The sequence below is a fragment of the Chlorocebus sabaeus genome, chromosome 26 (assembly GCF_047675955.1).
Source record: "Chlorocebus sabaeus isolate Y175 chromosome 26, mChlSab1.0.hap1, whole genome shotgun sequence".
Classification (NCBI taxonomy): Eukaryota; Metazoa; Chordata; class Mammalia; order Primates; family Cercopithecidae; genus Chlorocebus; species Chlorocebus sabaeus.
This window is the reverse complement of record NC_132929.1, coordinates 20615188-20643009: the sequence shown is the minus strand read 5'-3', so window position 1 is coordinate 20643009 and position 27822 is coordinate 20615188. Positions and strand designations below refer to the sequence as shown.

The 27822-nt window shown below is 39.3% G+C and overlaps 1 protein-coding gene across 4 annotated transcripts; it reads right to left on the bottom strand.

The window, feature by feature from the left end:
* Positions 1 to 27822, bottom strand: TRIM69 (tripartite motif containing 69). Of its 4 annotated transcripts, none has more exons than XM_038009933.2 (6): positions 27640 to 27822; positions 13070 to 13165; positions 10663 to 10904; positions 9858 to 9880; positions 9648 to 9772; positions 1 to 597 (listed from the first exon to the last, which is right to left on the bottom strand). In XM_038009933.2, the coding sequence occupies exons 3-6, from the start codon at positions 10861 to 10863 to the stop codon at positions 56 to 58; spliced, it is 891 nt and encodes a 296-aa protein (XP_037865861.1). In that variant the 5' UTR covers positions 10864 to 10904; positions 13070 to 13165; positions 27640 to 27822; the 3' UTR covers positions 1 to 55. The 4 variants fall into 4 exon arrangements, with proteins under 4 accessions (XP_037865861.1, XP_037865862.1, XP_037865859.1 ...); XM_038009934.2 differs by having other exon boundaries at positions 10714 to 10904; XM_038009931.2 differs by having other exon boundaries at positions 10663 to 10896.

The window sequence follows — 27822 nt, the reverse complement described above, 5'->3', positions numbered from 1 at the left end:
AAATATTTCAATACCTCTTTAATAACACTCTGAATTTGTATAATAGTATGACTCATTACTGTGGATGTAAGATGTGCAATGGTTCTTTATTCTCTCCACCATCATTAAGGCAGGGGCAGAAGTAGGGATAAAGTTTCTCTATGAAAGTGTTACTGAAGGTATAAATGTGAGTCATGGTTTTAGCATTGTAGAAGGACACCTGCCCTCCTTCATAATCCAGGTATATGCCCACTTTGTCGAGGTTGTTAGTCAGTGTCAGACTGCAAGAAGGCAAATCCAGAGCCTTTAGATCAGTTTGGTTCCTTAGTCTTAAAAGCCAGAATCCTTGCTCAGGAGTTAGAGGACAGCTGCCCTTCCGAATGATGGATTCTCTGACGACTCCAACTGTCCATTTTGTCTTCTTTGCTACTTCTACTTCCCAGTACCACTTTCCAGAGGTGAAGCCTCTTGAGCCCAGCACAGCCACACTTGAGTCAAACCTCTCTGGATCATCAGGCATTACCTTCTTAATGTCACCATGCCAGACACTGGTTTGGTTTTTGGAGAGCACCAGATTTGGGTGAGCTGTTTTAGGGTCCAGAGTTAGTGGAGATAGGCCTAAGAAAATAAAAGAAAGCAGAGCATGGGAGAAAAGGGGGTAAACACAAATTCCCATAGTGAAAGATAGTGTTTCATATTCAACAGTACTTTATCTCCCCATACACATAGACTCTTAGACAGGCAAGCAATTACTTACATGCTTTTTTTTTTTTTTTTTTTTTTTTGAGACAGACACTCTGTTGCCCATGCTGTAGTGCAGCGGTGCAATCTCGGCTCACTGCAACCTCCACTTCCTAGGTTCAAGAAATTCTCATGCCTCAGCCCCCCAAGTAGCCAGGATTACAGGTGTGCATCACCACACCTGGCTAACCTTTTAAATTTTTTAGTAGAGATAGGGTTTCACCATGTTGGCCAGACTGGCCTCGAACTCCTGGCCTCAAGTAACCCGCCTGCCTCGGCCTCCCAAAGCACTGAGATTACAGACATGAGCCACCGCACTTGGCCACTTACATGCTTTTTATTGTTTGAGTATCCATGTTACTATATTCTAGACATTTTTATATTTAGTGTAAAAATCCGGGTTTACTCTGAAGTAATTAATTTATGCTCTACTAAAGGAAACAATACAAATAATATAAATCTGTACTAATAAATATAAGAAAATACAAATGCCAAAGGGGTAAACATTAAGTAAGGATGTTCTAGAAAAGCTTTCTGAGGAAGGTAAGTATTCGGTTGTGATATATATGCGATGTATTTAGGATGTTTTGAATAAACAGAGGGAAAGAAATAAATGGATTAAAAACAGTCCCTTGTGTGGAAAAGAACACAAGAGCTTGCCTGTTAGACACAGGCAAGACTGAACTAATTGGTACAGAGTTTAGAGGACAATAGTGAGAGGTTTATGTTTGTTTAACAGATGATGAGATTTTTGAGATCTGGAGTGGTTTATATCACTGCTACTCATAACGTGGTCCACATACCATGTGTTTAACAGTCTGGGACAAAGATAGATAGAAATTAAGAGTAAACTTTTAGAAACCTTCATACTAAATTGACAGTAATTGTTATGTCAGTTGAATCTAATAATTACAAAATTAGGGTTGTATACTTTGTAATCTTTCCTTTTTTAATTTTACTTTTTCAAGTAATTTATATTGTATTCTACAAAAGTATCAGTCCATGACAGATTGAGACTTTTTAAATTGGCCCTTCATCACAGATAATTTTACAGCATTGGTTTAGACAATTCAAAGGGCAGCAGTATAAAAAAGAATATCTAGGCTAAATGAAGAGAGGTTGAAAGCTGACCAGTAAGAGGATGACACAAATTCCAGATGTGAGATCATTGGACTTTGGCATGAAATTTGATAAAGAAGACATAATATCTATGTGTGTTCATACCATGGACACAGATACATATATGTGTGCATTCATGCATTTGCTATTATTGGATTTATTTATCCTTGGAAGCAAAAAGTCTAGTTTTTTTTTCCTCTCTCTCTTTTTTATTTTTGTTTTTTATTTTTTGAGATAGAGTCTTGCTCTGTCCCCCAGGCTAGAGTGCAGTTGCACAACCTCAGCTCACTGCAACCTCTGCCTCCTAGATTTAAGCAATTCTCCTGCTTCAGCCTCCCGAGTAGCTAGGATTACAGGCATGCACCACCACACTCAGGTGATTTTTTTGTAATTTTAGTAGAGACAGGATTTCACCACATTGGCCAGGCTAGTCATGAACTCTAGTCTAACTCTATCTTCTCAGAAAAACCTGAGTCTTTTCCATCATCCCAAGGGCTTTTCTTTCCAACTTTGAAGAATTAAGAATCTTAAATTTTTCCATATAGGCTAAATCTCTATCTGCTTACATATCCCCGTTCACTTTGGGTTGTTAATCTTTCTGATGTGAGGACTAGGTTTTCTTTGGAGGTATCATAAAGACTTTTTAGCAACCTTTTGGAATCCCAGTCTGCTCTCTTTGCTAAGCCTCTGACACACCTCTAGCTAGTTCAGCCTGCATTGGCTCTGAAGATTCCTATGAGTCAGCTTTTTGTCCTCTTTCCTTCTCATGCCGTATTCGTATAACAAAAAGTTCTGTCAGCTCCACCTTCAAAATATATCTTCTGCCCAAACACTTCTGACTACTTCCAGAAATATCACTGGCCTGGAACTACTGCAATAGCTTTTTACTCTTCTGTTTCCCCTCTTGCCCATCTGCACCCTATTCTATACATATCATGAATGAGATCATGCCATTTTCCTGCTCAACATACTTGTATGTTTACCACCACATCTGAGATAAAATCCAGAGTCCTTACAGAGGAAAAAAGAGCCACATGATTTACCTACCTCTCTACTACATCTCCTACCACACTCTCACTCATTTATTTTGATTCATCCACCCTTGCCTTTTGGCAGTTCCTTGAACATAATGAAGTTCATTCCTACTTCAGGGTCCTTACAGTTTCTTCCCTTGTCCTAGAATGCTTTTTCCCCATATTGTTCACTCCACATTGTTTGGGCATTTGTTCATGCAAATATTTTAAATTGAATAATTCCCTAAGCTAGAATAGGCAGACTACAACCAACAGGTCAAATCTGGCCCACTGCCTACTTTGTAAGTAAAGTTTTATTGGAGTACATTTATGACCATTCATTTATGTGTTGTCTGTAGCTTCTTTTTCACTACAAGAGCAGAGTTAAGTAGTTGCAACAAAGACAATACACCTGCAAAGCCTAAAATATTTACTCTTCAAACCTTTACAGAAAAAGTGCCAGCTCTTGCTCTAAAGCAACAGCCTAATTTATAAGCCTGGCAGAAAAGGAGAATATATGGATCTACAAAATAAGCAAAGACTTAGAAATAAAAAGTATGGAATATATTTTACAAAGGTCTGACCACAGTTACCATAGAAAAACAATTTCCCACTCTGTATAGAGGGAGAGTATATAGATAAATAATACATTATTAATAGTCATATATTAAATAAATCTCATTTGGTTTTCTTGATGTAAAATTATACCAAAAATTTAAAAATCAGTTTGCACTTTAAAAGATTGCTAGAAGTGAAGTTTGGCTTTACAGAGCAAAGTATACAGGAAGAAAAACTCTGTATCATACTAAGGCAGCTACAGTTTGCTGAGCAGAGTAACACAGAGGAGGGAACTTCACAGAAACTTTTGAACATCTACAAAGGGATTCTCTCAAGGCTGTGGCTGAGTACTGATCTGCACATGCATGTAGTGAAACTCATCAAGGCCAGAGAAAGAATCTCCAGAAATCAGTAGACCGAACAATTTCTGCAGCTCACACAAGGCTGGGAATAATTTTCAATCTTGCCAACCAGAATGGAAAAATGTCATAATATGTCAACATCAGGTAGAGTAATCAGAAGGGTATATTACTTTAGAAAATGGACTAAGCGCTAGATTAAAGGCTGTTCTTGAACCACTCTAACAAGGCTTTATTTAAGCCTCAAAAGGAACAAATGATTTCATACAATGTTAACTGCATGCCAGAGTTAAATTCAATAGAACTGAAAGAACTACAACAAAATCCAGCAAATATAAAATTCACCAGTATGAATTCATCAGTATGAACAATATGAAATTCATTGTATTTGGCATCCAGTAAAAAATTACCAACCAGAAGAGACAAATCTCCAGGCAGCAAAATTTCAAATAATTTACATTAACACTCTACCCTCAGGGAGAGGGAGCATAACTACCCACTCCTTAAGCATGGGCTGTGCACAATGACTGACTTCCAAAGCATACAAGTGTAGAAGGAGGAAAAAAGAGTACAGTAGAGAAACCTGACAGACACTTTCTCAGCCAGGTGATGAAAGTCAACATCAATAGTCATAAATCATGTTGACAGTATGAACACTTAATATGACGTGATGACAATGGCACTTTAACGCTACTGTCTTCCTCTCCCAACTCATAACCCAAATTTTATGAGGAAAACATCACACAAATTGCAATAGTGCAGCATCCTTACAAAATATATGACCAGTACTCCTCAAAACTGTCTAAGTCATAAAAATTAAGGCAAGTTTGAGAAACTGTCATAGCCAAGGGGAGCCTAAAGAAAATGACAACTTAGTGTAATGTGGCATCTTAGATAGGAACCTGAAACAGAAAAATGACTTAGGTAAAAACTAAGAAAATCTAAAGGAACTGTGGATTTTAGTTAATAATGTATCAATTTTGGTTCATTAGTTGTTAAAAATGTTAAATCTAAGATGTTAATAATAAGGAAAACTGAGGATGGGGCATATAAAAAACTCTATACTATCTTCTCAGTTTTTCTGTAAAATTAAAAAATCTAAAAGTGTCCTAAAAAATAAAGCCCATTAAAAAGAAAAAGATGGCCAGGCACAGTGGCTCAAGCCTGTAATCCCAGCACTTTGGGAGGCCGAGACAGGTGGATCATGAGGTCAGGAGATTGAGACCATCCTGGCTAACCCGGTGAAACCCCGTCTCTACTAAAAAATACAAAAAAACTAGCCGGGCCAGGTGGTGAGTACCTGTAGTCCCAGCTACTCGGGAGGCTGAGGCAGGAGAATGGCGTGAACCCGGGAGGCGGAGCTTGCAGTGAGCTGAGATCCGGCCACTGCACTCCAGCCTGGGCGACAGAGCAAGACTCTGTGCTCAAAAAAAAAAAAGAAAAAGATTACTAGCCAAGCAAAGCAGCAGGAAAATATGACTCTCAGTCAGGAGAACAATCAAACAATAAAATCAGGCCCAGAAATGACAATGATGATCGAATTAGCAGACAAGGACATTAAAATGGATAAATGTCTTCCATTTTTTTAAGAATGTAGAGGAAGGCATGAACATGGTGAGAAGAGAAAGGAAAGATATTAAAAGACCCAAATGAAATTTCTAGAGATGAAATGAAATGTATATAAAATGAAAATATCTTGAACAATATTAAGAGAAGATTAGACTGTGCAGAAGAAAATATGAGAACTTGAATAACAATAGAAACCATTTAAAGTGGGAGGCAAAAAAAGGCTAAAATAAAGACTGAATATTGATGACATGAGACAACTTGACAGTATCAAGTTGCCTAAAATATGTAAAATTAGACTCCAAGAAGGAGAGGAGGAAAAGGGGTTGGTAAAAAAGTATTTGAAGAAATACCAGCTGATATTATTCCAAATTTGTTGAAAATTATAAACTCTTAGATCCAAGAAGCTTAATGAAGCACAATCAGAATAAATACAAAGAAAATCACACCAAGACCCCATATAATCAAATTGATGGAAGCAAGTGACAAAAAACAAGTCTTAAAATTAGCCAAAGAGGGCCGGGCGCAGTGGCTCACACCTGTAATCCCAACACTTTGGGAGGCTGAGGCAGGCGAATCATGAGGTCAGGAGATCGAGACCATCCTGGCTAACACAGTGAAACCCCGTCTCTACTAAAATACAAAAAATTAGCCAGGCATGGTGGCAGGCACCTGTAGTCCTAGCTACTCGGGAGGCTAAGGCAGGAGAATGGCGTGAGCCCGGGAGGCAGAGCTTGCAATGAGCCGAGATCGTGCCACCGCACTCCAGCCTGGGCGACAGAGCGAGACTCCATCTCAAAAAAAAAAAAAAAAAATTAGTCAAAGAGACTAGACACAGTGGCTCATGCCTGTAATCCCAGCACTTTAGGAGGCCAAGGCAGGTGAATCGCTTGAGGTCAGGAGTTGGAGACCACCCTGGCCAACATGGTGAAACCCCATCTCTACTAAAAATTTTAAAACAAATAAAAAAAGTTAGCCAGGCATGGTGATGCATGCCTTCATTCTAACTACTGGGGAGGCTGAGGTAGGAAGATTCCTTGAACCCAGTAAGCAGAGGTTGTAGTGAGCCGGGATCAGGCCACTATACATTCTAGCCTGGGCGACACAGCAAGGTTCTGTTTAAAAAAAAAAAAAAAGAAGAAGAAGATGAAAGGGAAAGCTAAAAGGCACTCAATCCAAAAGAAGGAAGGTATAGAGAAAAAAAGGAAGAAAAGTCAGATAGTATGGTTAAAAAACAAATAACCAGAATGGTTGATTTAAGCCCAGTTTTACTAATAACATTAAATGTAAATAGTCAAAACACTTCAATTGACAGACAGAGATTGTCAGATTGAATAAAAAAGCAAGACTAAACTATATGCCTGCTACATAAAACATACCTAAAATATAAAAACACAAGTTAAAAGTAAGGTGATGGGAAAACATGTATTGTGCAAACAGATAATTTTGATTGATTAAAGAAACAAATCTAAAGAAAACTAGAGTGACAATACTGTATTAGACAAAACAGACTTCAGGGCCAGGCATGGTAGCTCATGCCTGTAATCCCAGGACTTTGGGAGGCTGAGGCAGGCGGATCACGAGGTCAGGACATCGAGACCATACTGGCAGCACGGTGAAACCTCGCCTCTAATAAAAATACTAAAAATTAGCCGGGCATAGTGGCAGGCGCCTGTAGTCCCAGCTACTCGGGAGGCTGAGGCAGGAGAATGGCGTGAACCCGGGAGGCGGAGCTTGCAGTGAGCTGAGATCGTGCCACTGCACAGGGATAAAGATGAACATTTTATAATTTTAGTGAGATTGAGTCATCAAAAGATAATAATCTTAAGAGTGTATTCACCTAAATAATAGAGCTGCAAAATACATGCAGCATCCTGAGGAGTTTTATGACCAGTCAGTGACTCACTTGGTAAATTGGACTGTATTAAAATTTAAAATGCTTGTTCTTTGAAAGACCCTGTTAGAAAATGAAAAAGCGGCCAGGCGCGGTGGCTCATGCCTGTAATCCCAGCACTTTGGGAGGCCAAGGCGGGTGGATCATGAGGTCAGGAGATCGAGACCATCCTGGCTAATATGGTAAAACCACATCTCTACTAAAAATGCAAAAAAATTATCCGGGCGTGGTGGCGGGTACCTGTAGTCCCAGCTATTCAGGAAGAGGCTGAGGCAGGAGAATGGCATGAACCTGGGAGGCGGAGCTTGCAGTGAGCCGAGAAAAAAAAAAAAAGAAAGAAAAAAAAAGGCAAGCCATGGAGAGAAAATATTTAAGAAATATATATCTGATAAAGGATTTGTATCCTTTACAACTTAATAATAAAACAATTTAATAAAAATATAGACAAAAGATTGAACACAACCAAAAAAATATATGAATGGCAAGGAAGCACATGAAAAGACGCTCAGCAAGGTTGCTCATTAGGGATATGCAGCTGGGCACCACAGCTCATGCCTGTAATTCCAACACTTTGGGAGGCTGAGGTGGATGGATCACTTGAGGCCAGAAGTTCAAGATCAGCCTGACCAATATGGCAAAACCTCGTCTCTACTAAAAATACAAAAATTAGCTAGGCATGGCAGTGCATGCCTGTAATTCCAGCTACTCGTTAGTCTGAGGCACAAGAATCACTTGAGCCTCGGAGGCAGAGGTTGCAGTGAGCTGAGATGCACCACTGTACTCTAGCCCGGGCATCAGAGTGGGACTCCGTCCCACCCTCCCACCAAAAAAAGAGATACTACTGTACATTCAATAAAATGGTTTAAATTAAAAAGATTGACAATATCAAGTTTTGGAAAGGATATAGAGAAATGAATTTTCATTAATTGCAGGATGGATAAAACTACCATGGACTACCCCATGTCCATCAATTGGTACATGAATAAGTAAACTGAATGAATAATCATGATTATTGTTACATGGAACAACATAAGTGCTCAAAAAGCATTATGCGGCCGGGTGTGGTGGCTCACACCTGTAATCCCAGCACTTTGGGAGGCCGAGGTGGGCAGATCACAAGGTCAGGAGATCGAGACCATCCTGGCTAACACGGTGAAACCCCATCTCTACTGAAAATACAAAAAATTATCCAGGTGTGGTGGCGGGCGCCTGTAGTCCCTACTACTTGAGAGCCTGAGGCAGGAGAATGGCGTGAACCTGGGAGGCGGAGCTTGGAGTGAACCGAGAAGGCGCCACTGCACTCCAGCCTGGGCAACGGAGTGAGACTCCATCTCAAATAAATAAATAAATAAATAAAATTAAAAACAAAAAAAATGTGCTAAGTGAAAAAAACAGATACAAAACACTATATAATGTATGCTATCACTTAGACAAAAATTTAGAAAAGACACATTTAAAGTGAAATAAAACATGTCAGCGAATGTTAAAGGCAGAGAGTAGAAGGAAGAAATTGATTGTAAAGAGGCATGTAGGAACTTTTGGGAGTGATAAAAATCTTCCATATTTTGATTATGGCGATGTTTACGTAAGTGTATGTATACATCAGAACTCATCAAATTGCGCCCTTAAAATTGGTTAATTTTACTCTATGTTAACTATATCTCAGTATAGTTGATTTTTTTCAATGTCAATTACCTGGAAAAATGTGTGATTTTTCATTAAATCAGGGATTTATTTGTGATTTCTCATTAAATCAATAACCATAAACAATAATAATAATGAGTCTATGAATTCTATAAAAACTCTGTTTAGAATTTTATTTCTATAAAGATTTTTATTTAGAACTTTATTTGATGTTCTTGAAATGCCATGTGTGTTATTTTTGTCTTGCTCAGTCCTTTGGTATCTGCAGGAACACAAAAACTTAGTGTCCTTCTTAGGTAGGTTTATTTAAATTATTGGTTTTCTTCTGAAGCACTGAAGATCTAAACAATCTTCTAAAATGTTCTACACTATGAACATCAAGTACAAGAGAAACTATAAAGACCCAGTGTGCATACAAAGAGTATGTACAGAAACCTCCTCCTCCTTCAGAGCAGAGAAGCCTGGGATTCATATAGCTGATTTAGCAAAACAAGATAAAATTTTGGCTGTTGCCACATTCCATAAAACAGTCAAAATCATAGGCTAATGAGTAATCCTGATAACAAACTCGTATCTATTTACGAGCACAAAGTCATAAATTCTTAGGTCATGGCACTAGAAGAAATTCAGTCATACCAACTAGCCTCCTTTTGGCCAAACTGTACCCCTTCCCTATCCCAGACTATAAAAACCTAATTAGGGCCACAGAAGAGGTCCCACAGATTAAACATAGATTAGGAGCCTCAAGAACCAATAGTTACTACCCACTGATACCTGGACAGAGAGTGTCCTGCATTTCCCTCCATACCATGTACTGGATAGGACCTTTGTACTGGCCAGGGTTCAGCTTTCTGGAAATAAGCTCTCTGGTTGCCAGCACCCTCATTCCTTGCTCCAAGCTGCATGGGACATAAATCATTTATCCTTAGACATCCTCCAGAGACTCAGGGAATGATATTAAGAGTACCATAGGGAAACACTTACCTATCTAAGAGAGTTGTGATGTCCTAGAAGAAAGGAGAAAGAGAGACATCAGATGCTTGTTCATCAACTCCCAAAATTTCTTTGGTGATACCAGCCACCACCAGAATTTGTGCAGATGGTCCCCAACCCATCTCTACCAACTTCTTTCACCCTTCGTACACTTTTTCTAGTCTTCATCCCTTATCCTAACCCAGGTTAAACTGATCTTTTGCTCCTTCTAGAGTTCCCTTCTACAGGGAGCAAGGCAGAAGCCAATAAGACAATACTTAAGGTTAAGCTATCTTTACCTATACTTTCAAATAGTCTCAGAAGGAAAACACAGTAGGTATCCCACTCCCAAGGCCACTTTTCCTTACTGTAGCTAATTAAACTTTTGAGTGCTGAGATGGTAACCAACGCTTCTTTAGAGGTGAAGCTTAAGAAAGCAAAGGTTAGAAAACAGCTTTTCAGACAGGTCAACTTATGATTGCTGAGAGCCAAAGATACAACTCATGCTGCAAATTTTTTATTTTTGAGAAATAAAGCGTCAAGCTCTTTATGGAAAAATATCAAGCCACTAATATATACTATTAATAATGGAATTTAAAAATCTTATTTCCTAAGAGGATGAAAGTAAAGCTTTCTGCTGTGCATATAGCTGAAGTAGCCTCCTCCTTTTCTTCCAGAGAAACTTAAAAGCACTACTTGACTGTTTTGTTTTGTTTTGTTTTCCCTGGATGTGAAAAGCCACCTCTGCATTCTTTCCAAACCTCTTCCCCCCTCTAGGTAGGAAGGTACCCATAATCATATTGGTGTGGATTCTCACTTTGAGAAAGTCGAAGGAGTTCTGTTGTTCCGTCTTGGCCTGAATGCTCACCAACATATCCTTGGCTAAGAGACATTGCTCCTGAAGCTGGCTCAGATTCAGCTCCATCTCCTCATTCAAGGCTTTCCCCTCTTCCCGGAGCTCAGTTAAAATGTCCTTTTCTTTGCTGTGCAGGAACTGATGCAGCTTTAGAAACTCCATGGACACATGTTGCTGCAGATGTAGCTTGTTTTCCTGGAAACCTCCATGATTATCACCATAGTTATTACAGAGACTAGTGCTTGGGGATGGAGACCCACACCACCAACACTCACACACTTGGGAAATATCATCACAGAAAAATGTATACAAATGGCTACTGAATATCAAATTCAACCATACTAAAATGAGTCCTTTGGGAGACTTATTCCTTTTCCAACTAATGTAGTAGTTCAGGATGAAATAGGCAAAAGTGACCTCTTTTGCAAAAGTGACTCCTATTGCAGTACTCAGATGGTAACCAATGCCATATTAAATAAGACTGTGGAGTTAATCAAACATTCTAGAATGAATGATAATACCCTCCTAGATTGGTAAACCAAAAGCTTCCAAGTGGTACTGTTAGACTGGGGGTATTGGGAGGCTGGAAGAACTGTCCTTATCCAGAAATCAGAACTTGGGGAATGCCACTGTTACACTTGCATCTTTTTCCTTAGGTGAACTCAACATCCTCACAGGTAAACTATTTGACATCCTGGCTTCTCAGTTCCTCATTCTCCTCATGTCTAGTGATTTCCACATTTATTGATTCATTCCTATAGTCTCACCTAGGATTTTATCACCCCCAGCAATTGCATCATCTCCAAAATAACTTTTTATGCACCAGGCCCACTCAGACACTCCTATTGCAACAATTATTGGATCTCATTGAAACCTCCTATTCACCGATCCCTCCATTTCTATTCAGGAATTTCTACCTTCATGTCCTCTCTTATCGAGCTTGGATTCCATGGTCCATAATTATTATTGCACCCTTAAGATAGTCTTGGCTAGGCACAGTGGCTCATACCTGTAATTACAACACTTATGGAGGCCAAGCTGGGAGGATTACTTAGAACAGGAGTTCAAGACTGGGCAACATAGTGAGACCCAGTCTCTCCAAAAATAAAATAATTAGCCAGGTGTGGCAAACTAGTCCCAGATACTCAGGAGGCTGAGGTGGGAAGATTTCTTGAGCCCAAGAGTTTGAGGTTACAGTAAGCCCATATCCACCTCTTCAATATCATCTTGCTTAGCATGTTACAGCTTTATTGGCCTTTTCTCTGTTTAACATAGGAGCTAACTTTCTGTCTCAGGACTTTTCCATATGCTGTTTTCTATTCCTAGAACATTCTTCTCCAGGCCATCTCCTTCATATTCCCACTCACCCAGTTCACTTGGGTGAGTTACTTATCCTTCAATTCTCAATTTTTAATAAGTGACTTCTTCAGAGAACACAACTCCCTCCCCAGTCTAGATTATGTTCTCCATTTATATGCTATCATCATAGCCTATACTTTCATTTATAGTACTTATCACAGTTGTTATTTTATTATTACTGTTGGGACTGTTTAATTAACAGCTGTCTCCCATCCCCAATATCTAGTATTATGACCCACTCAATAAATAGTTGTTAAATGAATGAATGAACGCTCACACTAATAGGAACTTTTACAACAGGAACAAGATTTTCTGGAGACACCATTACTTCCATATATCCATCTTCTTTCCCTGAGTCTACATATTTTTTCTTCCAGATGCCAAATACCTGAGAAGGCTCTTCTCCATAGAATAATGAATAAAGAAAAAGAACGTCCAATTCAGCACCCCCAGCCTAGGGGCTGCTTTGCCAGATCTCTAGCTATTAATGTTGTCCTAGAGTGTCTATGAAGTTGAAAGTGAAGACAATAGCTTTATTTAGTTTGGAGGAAGCTAAGAAAGATCAAATCAGATGGAAAAAGCTTACAACCTTGGAGACCTAGTCCAGAGGTGTCTGGTTATAAACTCAAAGAAAATAAAGGTATTTCTTTGGACATAGCAATCTTTAGTGATTGATTTTTTTTTATATAAATTCCTTTTTTTTTTTTTTTGCCATAGATAAAGCCAAAGACCAGACACATTTCAATCCCATAACAGTCACCTGGTGACTGAACCATCAAAAAGATCAGCATATTAGGGGAAAGGTTTATCTGCTCTGTTGGTCAGCTATTAGGAACCTACTCCACCACCATATTCCTTTCCACCCTACAGTCTCAGTTTTCCAATTCTATAGCCTAGGTACCATTCAGTGTGTTGACAATATGTGTTAGGCACCTTTGTACCCATAGCTGAAGTTACATGGAGGGTGTGTTCCAGTTCTATCTCATAACCCCTCTTTCTTGCTCCTCACCTTGTGAGCAGCAATAGCTTCCTTCTGCATGTTCCTCAGGGACTGAAGCTCCTTCAGAGTTGTCTCCAGTTGACCCTGTTGGATGGCAAGCTCCTCCTGGGAATACCAAATAGAATTAACCCACACTGACTCAGGAGATGAAGGACCATAAACGATATCTTCCCCAAGGCCCCAGTGTGCAAGAAAAAAGCAAGCTCTTGCTGCAAAAATCTTCCCCTTCCCTTGTATCATCGTTCTTGTCTCGTTCAAGAATTGTGAAAAAGAAAAGAAAAAAAAAAAGAGGCCAGGTGTGGCAGCTCACATCTGTAATCTCAGCACTTTGGGAGACTGAGATGGGAGGATCACTTGGGTCTAGGAGTTTGAGACCAGCCTGGGCAACATAGTGAGACCCCATCTCAAAAAAAAAAAAAAAAAAAGAATTACAGCTTAAAACTTAGTTTTTCTCTCTTAATAGCTAGCTACAGGGGTTTGAAGAAAGGAATAGAACTTTACACATTTTCCACTCTAGTTATATGCTATTCTCAGAATCTATAATTTTACTTGTGTTGTTCTCACTTGGAACACTTGTTTCTTCCTTCTGCCCTTTCAAATCCAAATGATTTCCCAGTTCAAGTCCTTTCCCTTTCTTTCACTATATGTCCCCTGACAATTTCATCTTTCTCTAGTCATTTCAGAAATTCTAAACCCTTAAGAATTACAAATGTGACAAAATTTAACTTTTAATAGTAGACTATCTTACATTGCTTCTGTTGTTTTCTTCATTTTAAACTTAACCAATTTTTGAATTTTTTAATAACAAGAGCAATATCTTATATATCCATATTCTACACAGTGTTTAGCAGAGTGCTACCATGGCAGAGTTTAGGTACAGATTTAATTGAGGGAGTAAGCCAGGGCTCCTCCACTTCCTTTCCTATAAGCAGCAACTCTAGAAAAAGAACTTTGCAAGATATGTTGTACTTTCTGAGCAGTCTGGGTTTTCTAATCATCATTTGAATAAAGGGATGGGGTTGAAAGAAAGAAGAAGCCCTACAAAATATTTTTCCTAATTTTTCTAAGGGATTGTTCAAGGCCCAGGGCTCACCCACCGTGAAGAAATGGACAGCATCAGAGATTTGCAGGAACTCCTTAGACTGCCCCACAGACAACCGAGCATCCTTGCATTGAAAGCAGATCAGTTTCCCATCTGGTTTACTGAACAGTTTCAGGTTCTCTCCATGCTCTGGGCACTGTGGATGGCCCTTGAGTAGGGGTAACTTCTTAATCTTCTCTACCAACTTGTCCAGTACAAGGTTGAATGTACAGTTGCTATACTGACATAGCATCTTACAGTCAGGACAGAATGTTTCCTTTGCTTGCAGCCTCCAGAAGTCTTGGATACAGGCTTGACAGAAGTTGTGGCCACAGCTTAGCATCAGTGGGTCATGGAACCAATCGTTGCACAGTGGGCAGTGTAGCTCCATAGTAATATCTTGTATCACCACTTTAGAAGGTAGGTGGGTGATTGAATCGTTCATTTCAACATAGTTGCCTGGATCGATGTTGGAGGATACCTTTAGAAAAGAACAGCTAAAATGAGTTTATCTTTCTTTTTGCCCATTTTAACATTCCAGGATGATGGGCTCCATTCCTAAAGGAGCTAAAAATTGGTACAACTAAAGTAAAAGCACATAATCTGTCCTTTGAAAATGAACCAGTAAATTGAGTGTTTTCTGACATTATGGCATACGATGCTATTTAAACTTTAATGAAGAATCAAGGCAGAGGAAGAAACAGCACTAAATCAAAGAAATGTACTTTGTTGTACATCTCTCTCTTTACCCACTTTCCCCATGTATCTGTTGAAAGTTTTATTTTCAACTTCTGCTCTACTAGTTATTACCTTTATTTTATTTTTGTTTTCTAGAAATTATGTATGAAGAATTGGAAAATCAATCAGATTCCTCAGTCAGTAGTAGTATATCATCAACCATCCAGGGTCCTCTTCACTCCTTTTTAAAAAACACATTTCAGGCCGGGCACGGTGGCTCAAGCCTGTAATCCTAGCACTTTGGGAGGCCAAGGTGGACAGATCGTGAGGTCAGGAGATCGAGATCATCCTGGCTAACACAGGTGAAACCCCGTCTCTACTAAAAATATAAAAAATTAGCTGGGCATGGCGGCGGGCACCTGTAGTCCCAGCTACTCAGGAGGCGAGGCAGGAGAATGGCATGAACTCAGAGGCGGAGCTTGCAGTGAGCCGAGATTGTGCCACTGCGCTCCAGCCTGGGCAACAGAGCAAGATTCCGTCTCAAAAATAAATAAATAAGTAAATAAATAAATAAATAAAACCACACACATTTCAGAAATATAAATACAGAAGCTGGCGCAGTGACTCACACTTGTAGTCCTAACTACTCGGGAAAGGAAACTAGGAAGTACCTCAAAGTCATATAAATAAGTAGAGACCAGTGAAAAAGTAGCTACATAGGTAAAGTCCAATAATGCAGTTTTTGGTTTCTAACTCCTCTTTTTCCCCTATTCAATTTAAAAGACAAACGCACAAAACAATAGTTATGTGTGTTAATGGATATGCAATGTATAAAGAGATAATTTGTGATAATAACAACAAAAAGGAGAGAATAGAGCTGAAAAGGAGCAGTTTTTATAGTAAAAATTTTTGCTTTGTACTATTAAAACTAAGTTGGCATTAATTCACCCTTGATCATTATAAAGTTGACTAATTATAACCCACAGGTAACTACTAAAGAAAAAACTACTAAGCAATATAAAGAAAAAGAAAAGAGAAAGGAATCAAAATGTTACGCTAGAAAAAAATCAATTAATCACAAAAAAGGGAAGTAATGAAGGAATTTAGAAACCAAAAAGCACATATAGAAAATAAATAACAAAATGGCATAGGTAAGTCTTTCCTTATCAGTAATTACTTTAGATGAAATAGATTAACTTCTGACTGAAAGGCAGAGATTAGGAAAATGGATAAAAATAATATGAACCAACTATAGGCTATCTACAGGAGACTCACCTTAGAACCAAATACACAAACAAGTTGAAAGTAAAAAGTTGGAAAGATAATCCATACAAATATTTACCCAAAAAAGATGTAGTAGCTCTACTAATATCAGGTAAAATAGACTTTAAGGTAAAAATCGTTAAACTTGTTACAAGAATACAAAGAAGGACATTATCAAGGATATGATAAAAGGGTCAATCCATCAGGAAGATAAAACAATTATAAACATATACACACCCAACAACAGAGCCTCAAAATATGTGAAGCAAAAAGAGACAAATTTGATGATAGAAATAGTTCTACAATAATACTTGTAAATTCCAATACCCCACAGTTTCAATAATGGACAGAACAACAAGATAGAAGATCAGTAAGGAAACAAGAATTGAACAACACTGTAAGCCAACTAGACCTAATAGACATATAAAGAACACTTCATCCAACAACAACAGAATATACATTTTTCTTAAGTGTACATGGAACATTCTCCAGGATAGACCATATGCTAGGTCAGAAAACAAACCTCAATACATTTTTAAAAGATGAAAACCAGCCAGGCACAGTGGCTCATGCCTGTAATCCCAAAACTTTGGGAGGCCAAGGTAAGTGGATTGCTTGAGCTCGAGAGTTCGAGACCAGCCTGGGCAGCATGATGAAACCCTATCTCTCCAAAAAGCACAAAAATTAGCTGGTCATAGTGACACATGCCTGTAGTCCCAGCTACTCAGGAGGCTGAGGTGAGAGGATTACTTGAGCCCAGGAGGTCAGGACTGCAGTGAGCCAAGGTTGTGCCACTGTACTCCAGCCTGGGTGACAGAGCAAGACCTTGCCTCAGAAAAAAAAAAAAAAAAAAAAAAAACCATACAAAATATCTCTTACTACAACGGATTGAAACTAAAAATCAATAACAGAAGGAAAACTGGAAAATTCATAAATATGTGAAAATTAAACAACACACTCTTAACCAATTGGTCAAAGAAGAAATTACAAGTAATATTAGAAAATACTTTGAGATGAGTAAAAACAAAAATGCAGGCTGTGCACAGTGGCTCACACCTCTAATCCCAGCACTTTGGGAGGCTGAGGCAGGCCAATCACTTGTGCTCAGGACCTTGAGACCAGCCTGGGCAAACTAGTGAAACCCTGCCTCTACCAAAAATACAAAAAGAAAAAAAATTAGCTGGGCATAATGGAACATGTCCGTGGTCCCAGCTACTGGGGAGGCTGAGGTAGGAGGATCACTTGAACCCAGGAAGTGGAGGTTGCAGTGAGTCAAGATCACACCTACGCACTCCAGCATGGGTGACAAAACAAGACCCTGTCTCAAAAACAAACAAAAAAACACAGCATGCCAAAACTTATGGGATACAGTGTAAACAGTGCTAACAAGGAAAGTTATGGCTATAAACACCTACATTAAAAAAGGCAGACCACAAATCAATAACCAAAATTTTCCCTAGAACTAGAAAGAGAAGTACACGCCAAACCAAAGCTAGCAGAAGGAAAGAGTAAAGAATAGAGGCAGAGCAGGTGGCTCATGCCTGTAATTCCAGCACTTTGGGAGGCCAAAGCAGAAGGATCACTTGAACCCAGGAGTTTGAGACCAGCCTGGGCAACACAGTAAGACATCATCTCTACTAAAAATTATAAATAATAATTTTTTAAAAGCCCAGGTGTGGTGGCTCATGCCTGTAATCTCAGCACTTTGGAAGGCCGAGGTGGGCAGATCACCTGAGGTCAGGAGTTCAAGACCAGCCTGGCCAACGTAGTGAAACCCCATCTCTACTAAAAATACAAAAATTAGCCGGGCATGGTGGCGAGTGCATGTAATCCCAGCTACTCAGGAGGCTGAAGCAGAGAATCACTTGAACCTGGGAGGGGGAGGTTGCAGTGAGCTGAGATCGTGCCATTGCACTCCAGTCTGGGTGACAGAGCAAGACTCCATCTCAAAAAAAAAAAAAAAAAAAAAAAAAAAAGCCAGGTGTGGTGCATGCACCTGTAACCCCAGCTATTTGGGAGACTGAGGTGAGAGAATCACTTGGGCCCGGGAGGTCAAGGCTGCAGTGGGCCATGATCGTGCCACTGCACTGTAGCCTGGGCAACAGAGTGAGGCCCTGTCTCAAAAAAAAAAAAAAAAAAAAAAAAAAGGCAAAAGAAAAGAAACAAAATAAAAGAATAGAAAAGCAATAGAGAAAAATTAATGAAATAAAAATGCGATTTTTGGAGGGAAAATCCACAAAATTTAGAAACTGTTAAGTAGACTGATAAAGAAAAAAAGAGAGAAGATTTAAATCACTAAAATCAGAAATGAAAGCGGGTAAATTAGTACAGATCTTATAGAAATAAAAAAGGATTATAAGAAACTATGAACAATTGTATGCCAACAAATGAGCAACCCAGATGAAATGGAAAAATTTCCAGAAACACATCAACTACCAAAACTGACTCAAGAAGAAATAGAAAATCTGAACAGACCTATACCAAGTAAAGAGAGTAGATCAGTAATCAAAATCCTCCCAAGGAAGAAAAGCCCAGGACCAGATGGTTTCACTGGTAATCCTACCGACTATTTAAAGAATTAATACCAATCTTTCTCAAACTCTTCCAAAAAAACAGGAGGGAACACTTCCTAATTCATTCTGTGAGGCTAGCTTATCTTGGTCCTAAAGACCGATGAAGACATCACACAAAACAAACTATTTTTAGTTTTCTTTTTGCGAAAGAGTGAAAAGACAACTTACAGAATGGAAGAAAATATTTGCAAATCCTATACCAGATAAAGTCTGGTATCCAAAATAAAGAACTCTTAGAACTCAGTAGCAGAAAGATAAACAACCCAATTTTTAAAATGGACAAAGGACTTGAATAGACAATTATCCAAAGAAGATAAACAAATGAGGCCGGGCGCGGTGGCTCAAGCCTGTAATCCCAGCACTTTGGGAGGCCAAGACGGGCGGATCACGAGGTCATGAGATCGAGACCATCCTGGCTAACACAGTGAAACCCCGTCTCTACTAAAAAATACAAAAAAACTAGCCAGGCGAGGTGGCCGGCGCCTGTAGTCCCAGCTACTCGGGAGGCTGAGGCGGGAGAATGGCGTAAACCCGGGAGGCGGAGCTTGCAGCGAGCTGAGATCTGGCCACTGCACTCCAGCCTGGGCGACAGAGCCAGACTCCATCTCAAAAAAAAAAAAAAAAAAAAAAAGGAGATAAACAAATGACCGACAAGCACATGGGAAGATACTTAGTATTACTAGTCATTAGGAAAATTCAAATCGAAGCCACAATGAAATACCACTTCACACTCCCTAATATTACTATAATTTTTTAATGGAAATTAATAAGTATTGGTGATACAGAGAAATTGACTCTTGTACCTCGTTAATTGAGAATATAAATTAGTGCAGCCACTGTGGAAATGAGTTTGGCAGTTCCTCAAAAAGTTAAACAAAAAATTACCATAAGACCTACCAATTCCACTTCTAGGAATATACCCAAAAGAACTGAAAACAGATATTCAAACAAAAAACTTGTACATAAATGTTAATAGCAGCACTATTCACAATAGGCACAGGTGGAAGCAATCCAAATGCACATTAACTAATGAATGGAAAAGTGTGCCACACTCATACAATGGAAGATTATTCAGTCAGAAAAGGGAATAAAGTACTCATACATGCTACAACATGGATGAACCTCAAAAACATTATGCTAAGTGACAAAACCCAGATACAAAAGGTCACATATTATACGATTCTATTTATAGGAAATATACAGAACAGGTTAAGTCTATAGAAACAGCAGATTATTGATTGCCAGGGCTGGAGAGAAGGAGATATGGGGAGTGACTGTTCATATCACTGGAAGTGACTGGGCATGGGGTTTCCTTTTGGGAGGACAAAAATGTTTTGAAACTAGATAGAGGTGATTATTATACACCATGGTGAACGCACTAAATGCCACTGAATTGTACATTTTAAAATATTAACTTTATGTTGTATGAATTTTACCTCAATTTTTGAACAAATGGAAGCTATAGGCCACGCACGATGGCTCACGCCTTTAATCTCAGCACTTTGGGAGGCCAAGGCGGGTGGATCACTTGAGCCCAGGAATTTGAGACCAGCCTGAGCAACATGGTGAAACCCTGTCTCTACCAAAAAAAAAAAAAAAAGCTGGGCATGGTGGCGCGTGCCTGGAATCCCAGTTACTCAGGAGACTGGCTGAGGCTAGAGAATTGCTTGAACCTGGGCCGTTGAGGCTGCAGTGAGCCTAGATCATGCCACTGCACTCTAGCCTGGGTGACAAAATAAGACTCTGTCTCAAAAAATTAATAACAATAAATTGAAGCCATTTGACTTTTTTTTTTTTTTTTCCACCTAGGCTGGAGTGTAATGGCATGATCTCTGCTCACTGCAACCTCTGCCTCCCAGGTTCAAGCGAGTCTTCTGTCTCAGCCTCCCGAGTAGCTGGGATTACAGGCATATGCCACCATACCTGACTAATTTTTTTGTATTTTTAGTAGAGATGGGGTTTCACCATGTTGGCCAGGCTGGTCTCGAACTCCTGACCTCAAGTGATCCACCCACCTTGGCCTCCCAAAGTGCTGGGATTACAGGTATGAGCCACCACACCTGGCCCAGAGCCAGAATTTTTATATTGAATAATATCCTGCTTTGCAGGATGCTATATAATGTCTTCCAGGGTGGGCTACTATTTGATGAATAGCCACCAGAAGTGACTTCAATCTCAGTGCCTAAAGGTCTAATGGTGTAAATAAACATTCAGTGATGCCAGCTTTGTTTCTATGCCCATACTTCCCAGGGCATAGAAATGAATAACATGGAGGCTCTGACCATGAGCTGCTCATATCTGGACCTTTACTACATTTATGGAACCAGGGCAAAGTGCAACTAGAAGTCCCAGGCTTCTATTTTCAACTTGCACATCATCTTCCTCTGAAGGATAAAAATATAGACAGAAGATGTACTCTGAGGCAAAATCCCTGAGAGTTTGTCCAGAGGTTACTCTCCTGTTCTTGAGAGGAAAACTGGAGCTCAGAGGAATATGAACTTGCTCTGACACTCAAGTCTTTGGTGGAATCAGGGAATTCAAAGAACTCTATCCTCAAGGCCAGAGCTATTTCCATCTGCCATACGTCCACTAGAGAATTGGAGTATCCAGAACTGCTCTGTTCCTCATTCCTAACCCTGCCCATTCCCAGTTAGAAGTTTATATTTACCTCTTCTTATGGGCTTAGTTTCCCTTATATTCAGATTTATTCTAGCCAGGGGAACATGGCTAAACATTCTTTGCTTCATGATCAAATTCCATTCTCATTAATAACTATTTATATTGCCCTCATTCCATATCTAGATTCTCACTTTTGTTGTCAAAATGCTTTTGCTTGAGTCTCTAGCCCTTTGCTCTATAGTTTCCCACATAGCCTGTGTTCCCTATTGCTGATATCTGATCTCCCCAAACCTGGGTCTTGCCTGTCTGGACCTAATATGACCATCTTCTCTTTGAATGTTGCCTTTCAACCATTCTCTGTAGCCTCTTTTTCTGAAACTCTTATCAGACAGATGTTGAAGCTTCTCACTCCAGTTTTTATTTCTATTAATTTCTTTTACATATCTTCTAGCTCCATAACTTTCTGTGCTTTGCTTTGGACATTTTCTCCCGTTGTTGTTTTATAGGTGCTATTTATTTTTTATTTCTCTAAACATCTTTGAATGAGGTGAGTTCTTCCTGAATCAGCTATTTGCAAGAGACTTGTATGAGGATGGAGGCAGGATTATATTTGAGGCTGTTTTCTTTATGAAACAATGTTCCATGGGTTCTTTTTTCCCCATGATCAACACTGCAGCATCGTTTGCAATGCAGTCTCTCTCCCCCATTCTACATCAGCAACAGACTGATTTCTGAAAATATGGCCTATTTGTCCTTGTTCAACTTCACCTTTCCTGTATCTCAAATCTGTGTAACAAATGGTTGCAGGAAAGCCCAGCTTAAGCCTGCTTGCCTGTTCTCTTTGTTCTGTACCAGCGCTTGTGGGTCATGGCCAACAGGATGGGGTACTTTCTTTGGAAAAGTACCACCTCCCTTCATGTAAGGTCCACATCCCTAGGCATCCTCCCTCACATTCCTGCTTGACTTTCACTATGTTTGGCAGTCCTTCCTCACAGATTGTAGTCCAAGCTATTTGATGTCTCTAGTTTCATTGCAAATTGTTTGTCTATTTTTCATTCTCCTTGTGGTTTTTTACTTAAAAAAGGATGAGTTTCTAAGAGAAGGGGGATAATCAGTTTTTAATCCACCATTTAAAAACTAACACTTAAGGCTGGGTGTGGTGGCTCACACCTTTAATCCCAGCACTTTGGGAGGGCGAGGTGGGTGGATCATGAGGTCAAGAGATTGAGACCATCCTGGCCAACATGGTGAAACCCGTCTCTACTAAAAATACAAAAAATTAGCCAGGCGTGGTGGCGGGTGCCTGTAGTCCCAGTTACTCAGGAGGCTGAGGCAGAAGAATCACTTGAACCCGGGAGGCAGAGGTTGCAGAGAGCTGAGAGTGCACCACGGCACTCCAGCCTGGCGACAGAGTAAGATTCTGTCTCAAAAAAAAAAACACAACAAACAAACAAAAACTAACACTTAAATCGTTTTTGACACTTTAACATTTCTATATATTTAAAGAAAGGTGTGTGTGTGTGGGTGTGTGTGCGTGCGCATGTGCTGGGGGTGGGCAGAATATTTCAAAATGTCCTCAATATATCAACTTGTCTAGATTGGGTAATGGACTTTCAGCGTTAATCAGTGTGGATGCCTTTCCTGAAAGATAAGAAATTTACCTCCAGCCCATAGGAATGGGAACGCAAAGCCAGTATTTAGCGGTGTTATAGAAAATACGAAGTGCTACTCTTTACACACTTGAATTTTAAACTAAGATTGATTCCTAATACCTGCTAGATGTCTTAATCACAGTAGCTGTCTTTCCCATAGTACATGCTAAAGGTCGGGCCTACACACACCATGTGGCCTCCACTCCCTCTCCTAGGCGACAGATGGGCTTCAAACTCATTTCATAGGCTGCCCAGCAATCCAAGACATGACCTAATACAGAAAGATGATCCGGCAAACCAGAACTTCTCATGAATTTGAATCTTTGAACAAAGGGAGAATCCAGAAGTCGAAAGTAAGAACAAAAATTTAAAGACTGCCATGAGGTAGCACTTAGGACTTGAAAGAGAAAACAGAATAAAGGAGATAAATTTTAAACAGAAATCAGAAGAAATGCAGAGATGTAGAGCGGAGAGAGCCAGTTAGTTGGCAGAGACGAGAATTACAGAGAGAAACAAATGTGGAGAATGGCTGTATTATGTTAACCACAGCTCTGTCCTTTGGTTCTTCCTGGGATTTCTGTGCCTAGCAGGATGCCTTGCTCAACAAATATTTATCCTCAAAGTAAGCGAAGTTACCTCTTCACTTAAGGTAACTTGCCTGAATTTCTGCTCTTGTAATGGACCCTCTACCATAGCACTCTGCTGAAATTTTTTCTTACGGTGCTAAGGTAGAGTTTGCCAAACACTGTTTAATGACACTGTCAATCTCTATCTTCCTTGACTTATTTAATGTTTCCTTTGGCCCTTGTAATACGATACTGTCCTAGTTCTTCTGCCTCTAACCACTTTGTTCTTACCAAGTGAGCCATTCATTCCCATACCTTTATATACAGTCTGTAAATAAAGATAACTCCCAAATCTCTTGAGCCCACAACTGGGTCCTTGAAAATCAACCTGACTGAAACGGAACTCATATTTATCCCTAAATCATTTCCATCTCTTGACTTCCCTATTTGTATTTATTGTACCATCAATCTTCCAGTTTTGAAATCTGAGTTATCTTTAGATATTTTATTCAATTCTTTCTTCCCTATCATCTAATCAGTTGCAAAGTCTAATTATTAATAATAATTGCCAACCCTCCTCTGCCTTCCAAAATCTTCTGGTGTTTTTCATAGCCTACCAAAACAAGTTTTTTGGTTTTTTTAAAAAGCGCCTCAGAATTTAGAACTCTCTATAACATGTTGAAAAGTCATATTTCTAGTCTCCTTCCCCATGGTTTTGTTGTACAATTAAAATTTTTAATTCACCATCCTTTTACATATTAATAATTTACTAAAGGTTACATTAACCAGCCGGGCGCGGTGGCTCATGCCTATAATCCCAGCACTTTGGGAGGCCAAGATGGGCAGATCACAAGGTCAGGAGATTGAGACCATCCTGGCTAACACAGTGAAACCCCGTCTCTACTAAAAATACAAAAAATTAGCCGAGTGTGGTGGTGGGCGCCTGTAGTCCTAGCTACTTGGGAGGCTGAGGCAGGAGAATGGCGTGAACCCAGAAGGAGCAGCTTCCACTGCACTCCAGCCTGGGGGATAGAGCGAGACTCCGTCTCAAAAAAAAGAAAGTACATTAACCAAAAGATAATAAAAGCTTTAAAAAGAAGATTACTTCATTCTTTGTACTAGGCTGAATGGGCAATTCTGTGGAAGGGAAGAGAAAAATGTCTATTTATTTTCCACCCCCTCAATATAGGCTTAGAAGACCAAATCTAGGGCAGGGTATGGTGGCTCATACCTATAATCCTACCACTTTGGGAGGCTGAGTCAGGAGGATTGCTTGAGGCCAGGAGCTTGAGACCAACCTGGGCAACATAGTGAGATCCTGTCTCTATTTTTATAAATGAAAAAGAAGACCAAACCCAGAAAAATATGCCTATCAGGAAATACACAAGTTCAAAAAAGGACTGCATTTTAAGCCAGTCAGAGCTGTCTCAAAAACTTTAAAAAGAGATACATTCTGAATAAGATAAAACGTATAGAAGAATCTGGCCACTTGAAGGTAATCTAGGAGAAGGAATACATACCAGCATCAGTTTGTAATCCTAGTGAATATAGTATCTTTTGAAGGTGGATATCACTCAGGAATTTTATTCAATGCGTTTTGAAAGTATATTTAAATTATATAGTGGTTACCAAGGCGGGGCAAAGAGGAATGGGAAGTGACTGATAATGGGTATGGAATTTCTTTTGGGGGTAATGAAAATGTTCTGGAATTAGATAGGGGTGATAATTGTACAACTTTGTGAATATACTAAAAACCACTGAATTGTAAACTTCAAAAGGGCTAATTTTATGATATGAAAATATATTTCATGTTATTAATTGTTGATATTATATGATTGATTGATTTTTTATATGGTTAATTTATCTTGCTAGCTGAAGGTGTGCCAATTCCCCTGGCTTTCAATAATATATCCTTTTCTGTAAAACAAGAGATTAATTATATTAGCTAATATTTGCTGAGCACTCACTGTGGAAGAGGCTTTACATACATCATTTCATTTAATCTCAGAACAACCCTATGAGATAGGTATTATTACCACATATTTAAGGAAACTGAAGCTTAGATTGTTTAAAGTATCTTGCCAGAGTCACAATTATTAAGTAGTGAGTCCCAGATTTGAACTCTTTATTTGACCCCAAAGCCTATTAACCATTGAGTCAGCAGGAAGCCCTTCAATATGTTTTGTGGAATTGAATTTATTAAATGGATCAAATTTGTGAGGCACAATATCTGCAATAACTTCCTATTGCGCTAGAGGGAGACACAGAATTGGAAACCAAAGGAGATTCTAAAATTTCTGGACCTGGAAATCTTTTAGGAAGCACATCTACTGCCAGCCCCTTTTAGGGGAAGTCTAACCTTAAGGCGGAGAGAGAGAAACTCGAGTCAGGAATTGATATTCATCCTTATAAAGCCGCGGCTGGCAGGAATCACTTTATAAGAAAGCACATCAGCAGGGCGCAATGGCCCAGGCCTGTAATCTTAGCACTGTGGGAGGCCGAGGCAGGAGGATCACCTGAGGTCAGGAGTTCAAGACAAGCCTGGGTAACATGGTGAGACCCTATCTCTACTAAAAAAAAAAAAAAAAAAAAAAAAAAAAAAAAAAAAAAAAAAAAAAAAAAAAATTAGCCAGGAGTGGTGGTGTACCCCTGTAGTCCCAGCTATTTGGGAGGCTGAGGCATGAGAATCACTTGAACCCTGGAGGCGGAGGTTGCAGTGAGTTGAGATGGTGCCACTGCACTCCAGCCTGAGCAACAGAGTGAGACTCTGTCTTAAAAAAAAAAAACAAAGAAAGAACATCTCTTCCTCCTTTGGTTCACTGTGCATATTCTCAAAGAGCAGAGAAAAGGCAAAGATTAGAGCTATGAAGTCTTTGGAAGCTTGCATAAGAAATCCTTAATTTCTACCAGAGACATTTTTTTCCTGAGAAGTTTTGTGTTGTAAACTTTTGAAATCATGGTTAAGATATCTAAGGAGAGTTCATTTGCTTTTCAACCTTTATTCCTTCAAAGTAATTTTTAAACTTTGATGGGCAGATTTTATGAATAATTAACTTTGAGAGCAAAAAAATACAATTCCTCCACAGAGACAAACGATATGGCACAGCCAGCTCAAACCTAAGAGCAAGACACACTCCTGCTTCACGAGTCATGCCATTTTCACATCAGAAGGAAAGATTCTGAACTTTCCGACTTCTCGGAGCTTCTCAGAGTTGAAAGAAATTTTAAGCCATTTAATTCACTCCTTTCCAACCTCTGCCTGAACGTCTGAAGTAATGGGAAGCTCACTATCACACAAACAGGTTTTTTTTACCATTATGGAAAAGTGTCTATTTTCACTGACTTGGCCTTAAAGTAATAAGAATATAGTAGGTATAGGCAATAGTGTTTATTTTTCCCCTAGAAATTATAAACAAAATGCTTATCGCCCTGTTTGCTTCAATAGCTAAGGACAGAGATGAGTAACAGCAAACCTAAAGGTCCTATGATAGAGGAAATTAGAAACTGATCTTAATGATTAATATAATAAAATTAAACTTTATAAGAAGTGGAAACTGGTGGAAATGGATGATAACTCAGGATTCAAGGGCCCCTGTGTCAACATCTCTTGTCGATGAATTTTAGTGAGTTTTTCAAGCTTTCATGTAGTAAATAAGCATTTTCTTTTGTCTGTCTAACAATCAGGAAAACACTAAGTTGAGAAGAATATAACTTCCTTTGTTTTAGCTCTGAAGAGGTCTTAAAGGAAGGAATTCAATTAAAAATGTTTACTATCTGAGTATCGACTCTGCCTTAAATACAAAATAATCAAATGTGAAGGTATTGTAAGCAAACCAAGTTATACATCATAATTTTTAAATCTAAAACAAAATGATTACATTGATAATGAAGGCAAATTTTGTATAGTATGTGGTTTAATTTTTCTCAAAATGTTTTGATGGATTTCATTACTTTCCTACCAGCTTCTCTAGTCTAAATTATCAGTTATTCCAAGGCCTGGAGAGAGTATAGTAGCTACCAGCTGTCACAAGTTAAATACTTCTCTTCATTAATTTCCTTTTGTGCTCCCAAATCCATATCCTCTTCTATGATCCTGTTTTCCACACTATTCCTAGAAGCCCTGCTAAGTAAAAAAAGGATCATTCACCTCCATGAAGCTTCAGCCCACCAAGGGGCAGAGGCAGGCACTTGAATCAGAGCTCAGCAGGCCCAGGATGTCTGCAGACCAGAAGTCAGGGACCTGTTAGTTTTCAAGGAATGGGCTCAGAGCATGACAAAAGGAAGAAAAGTTCAGGAGCTGGAGAGAAGCAGCAAGGCCAGAGTGAGGTCT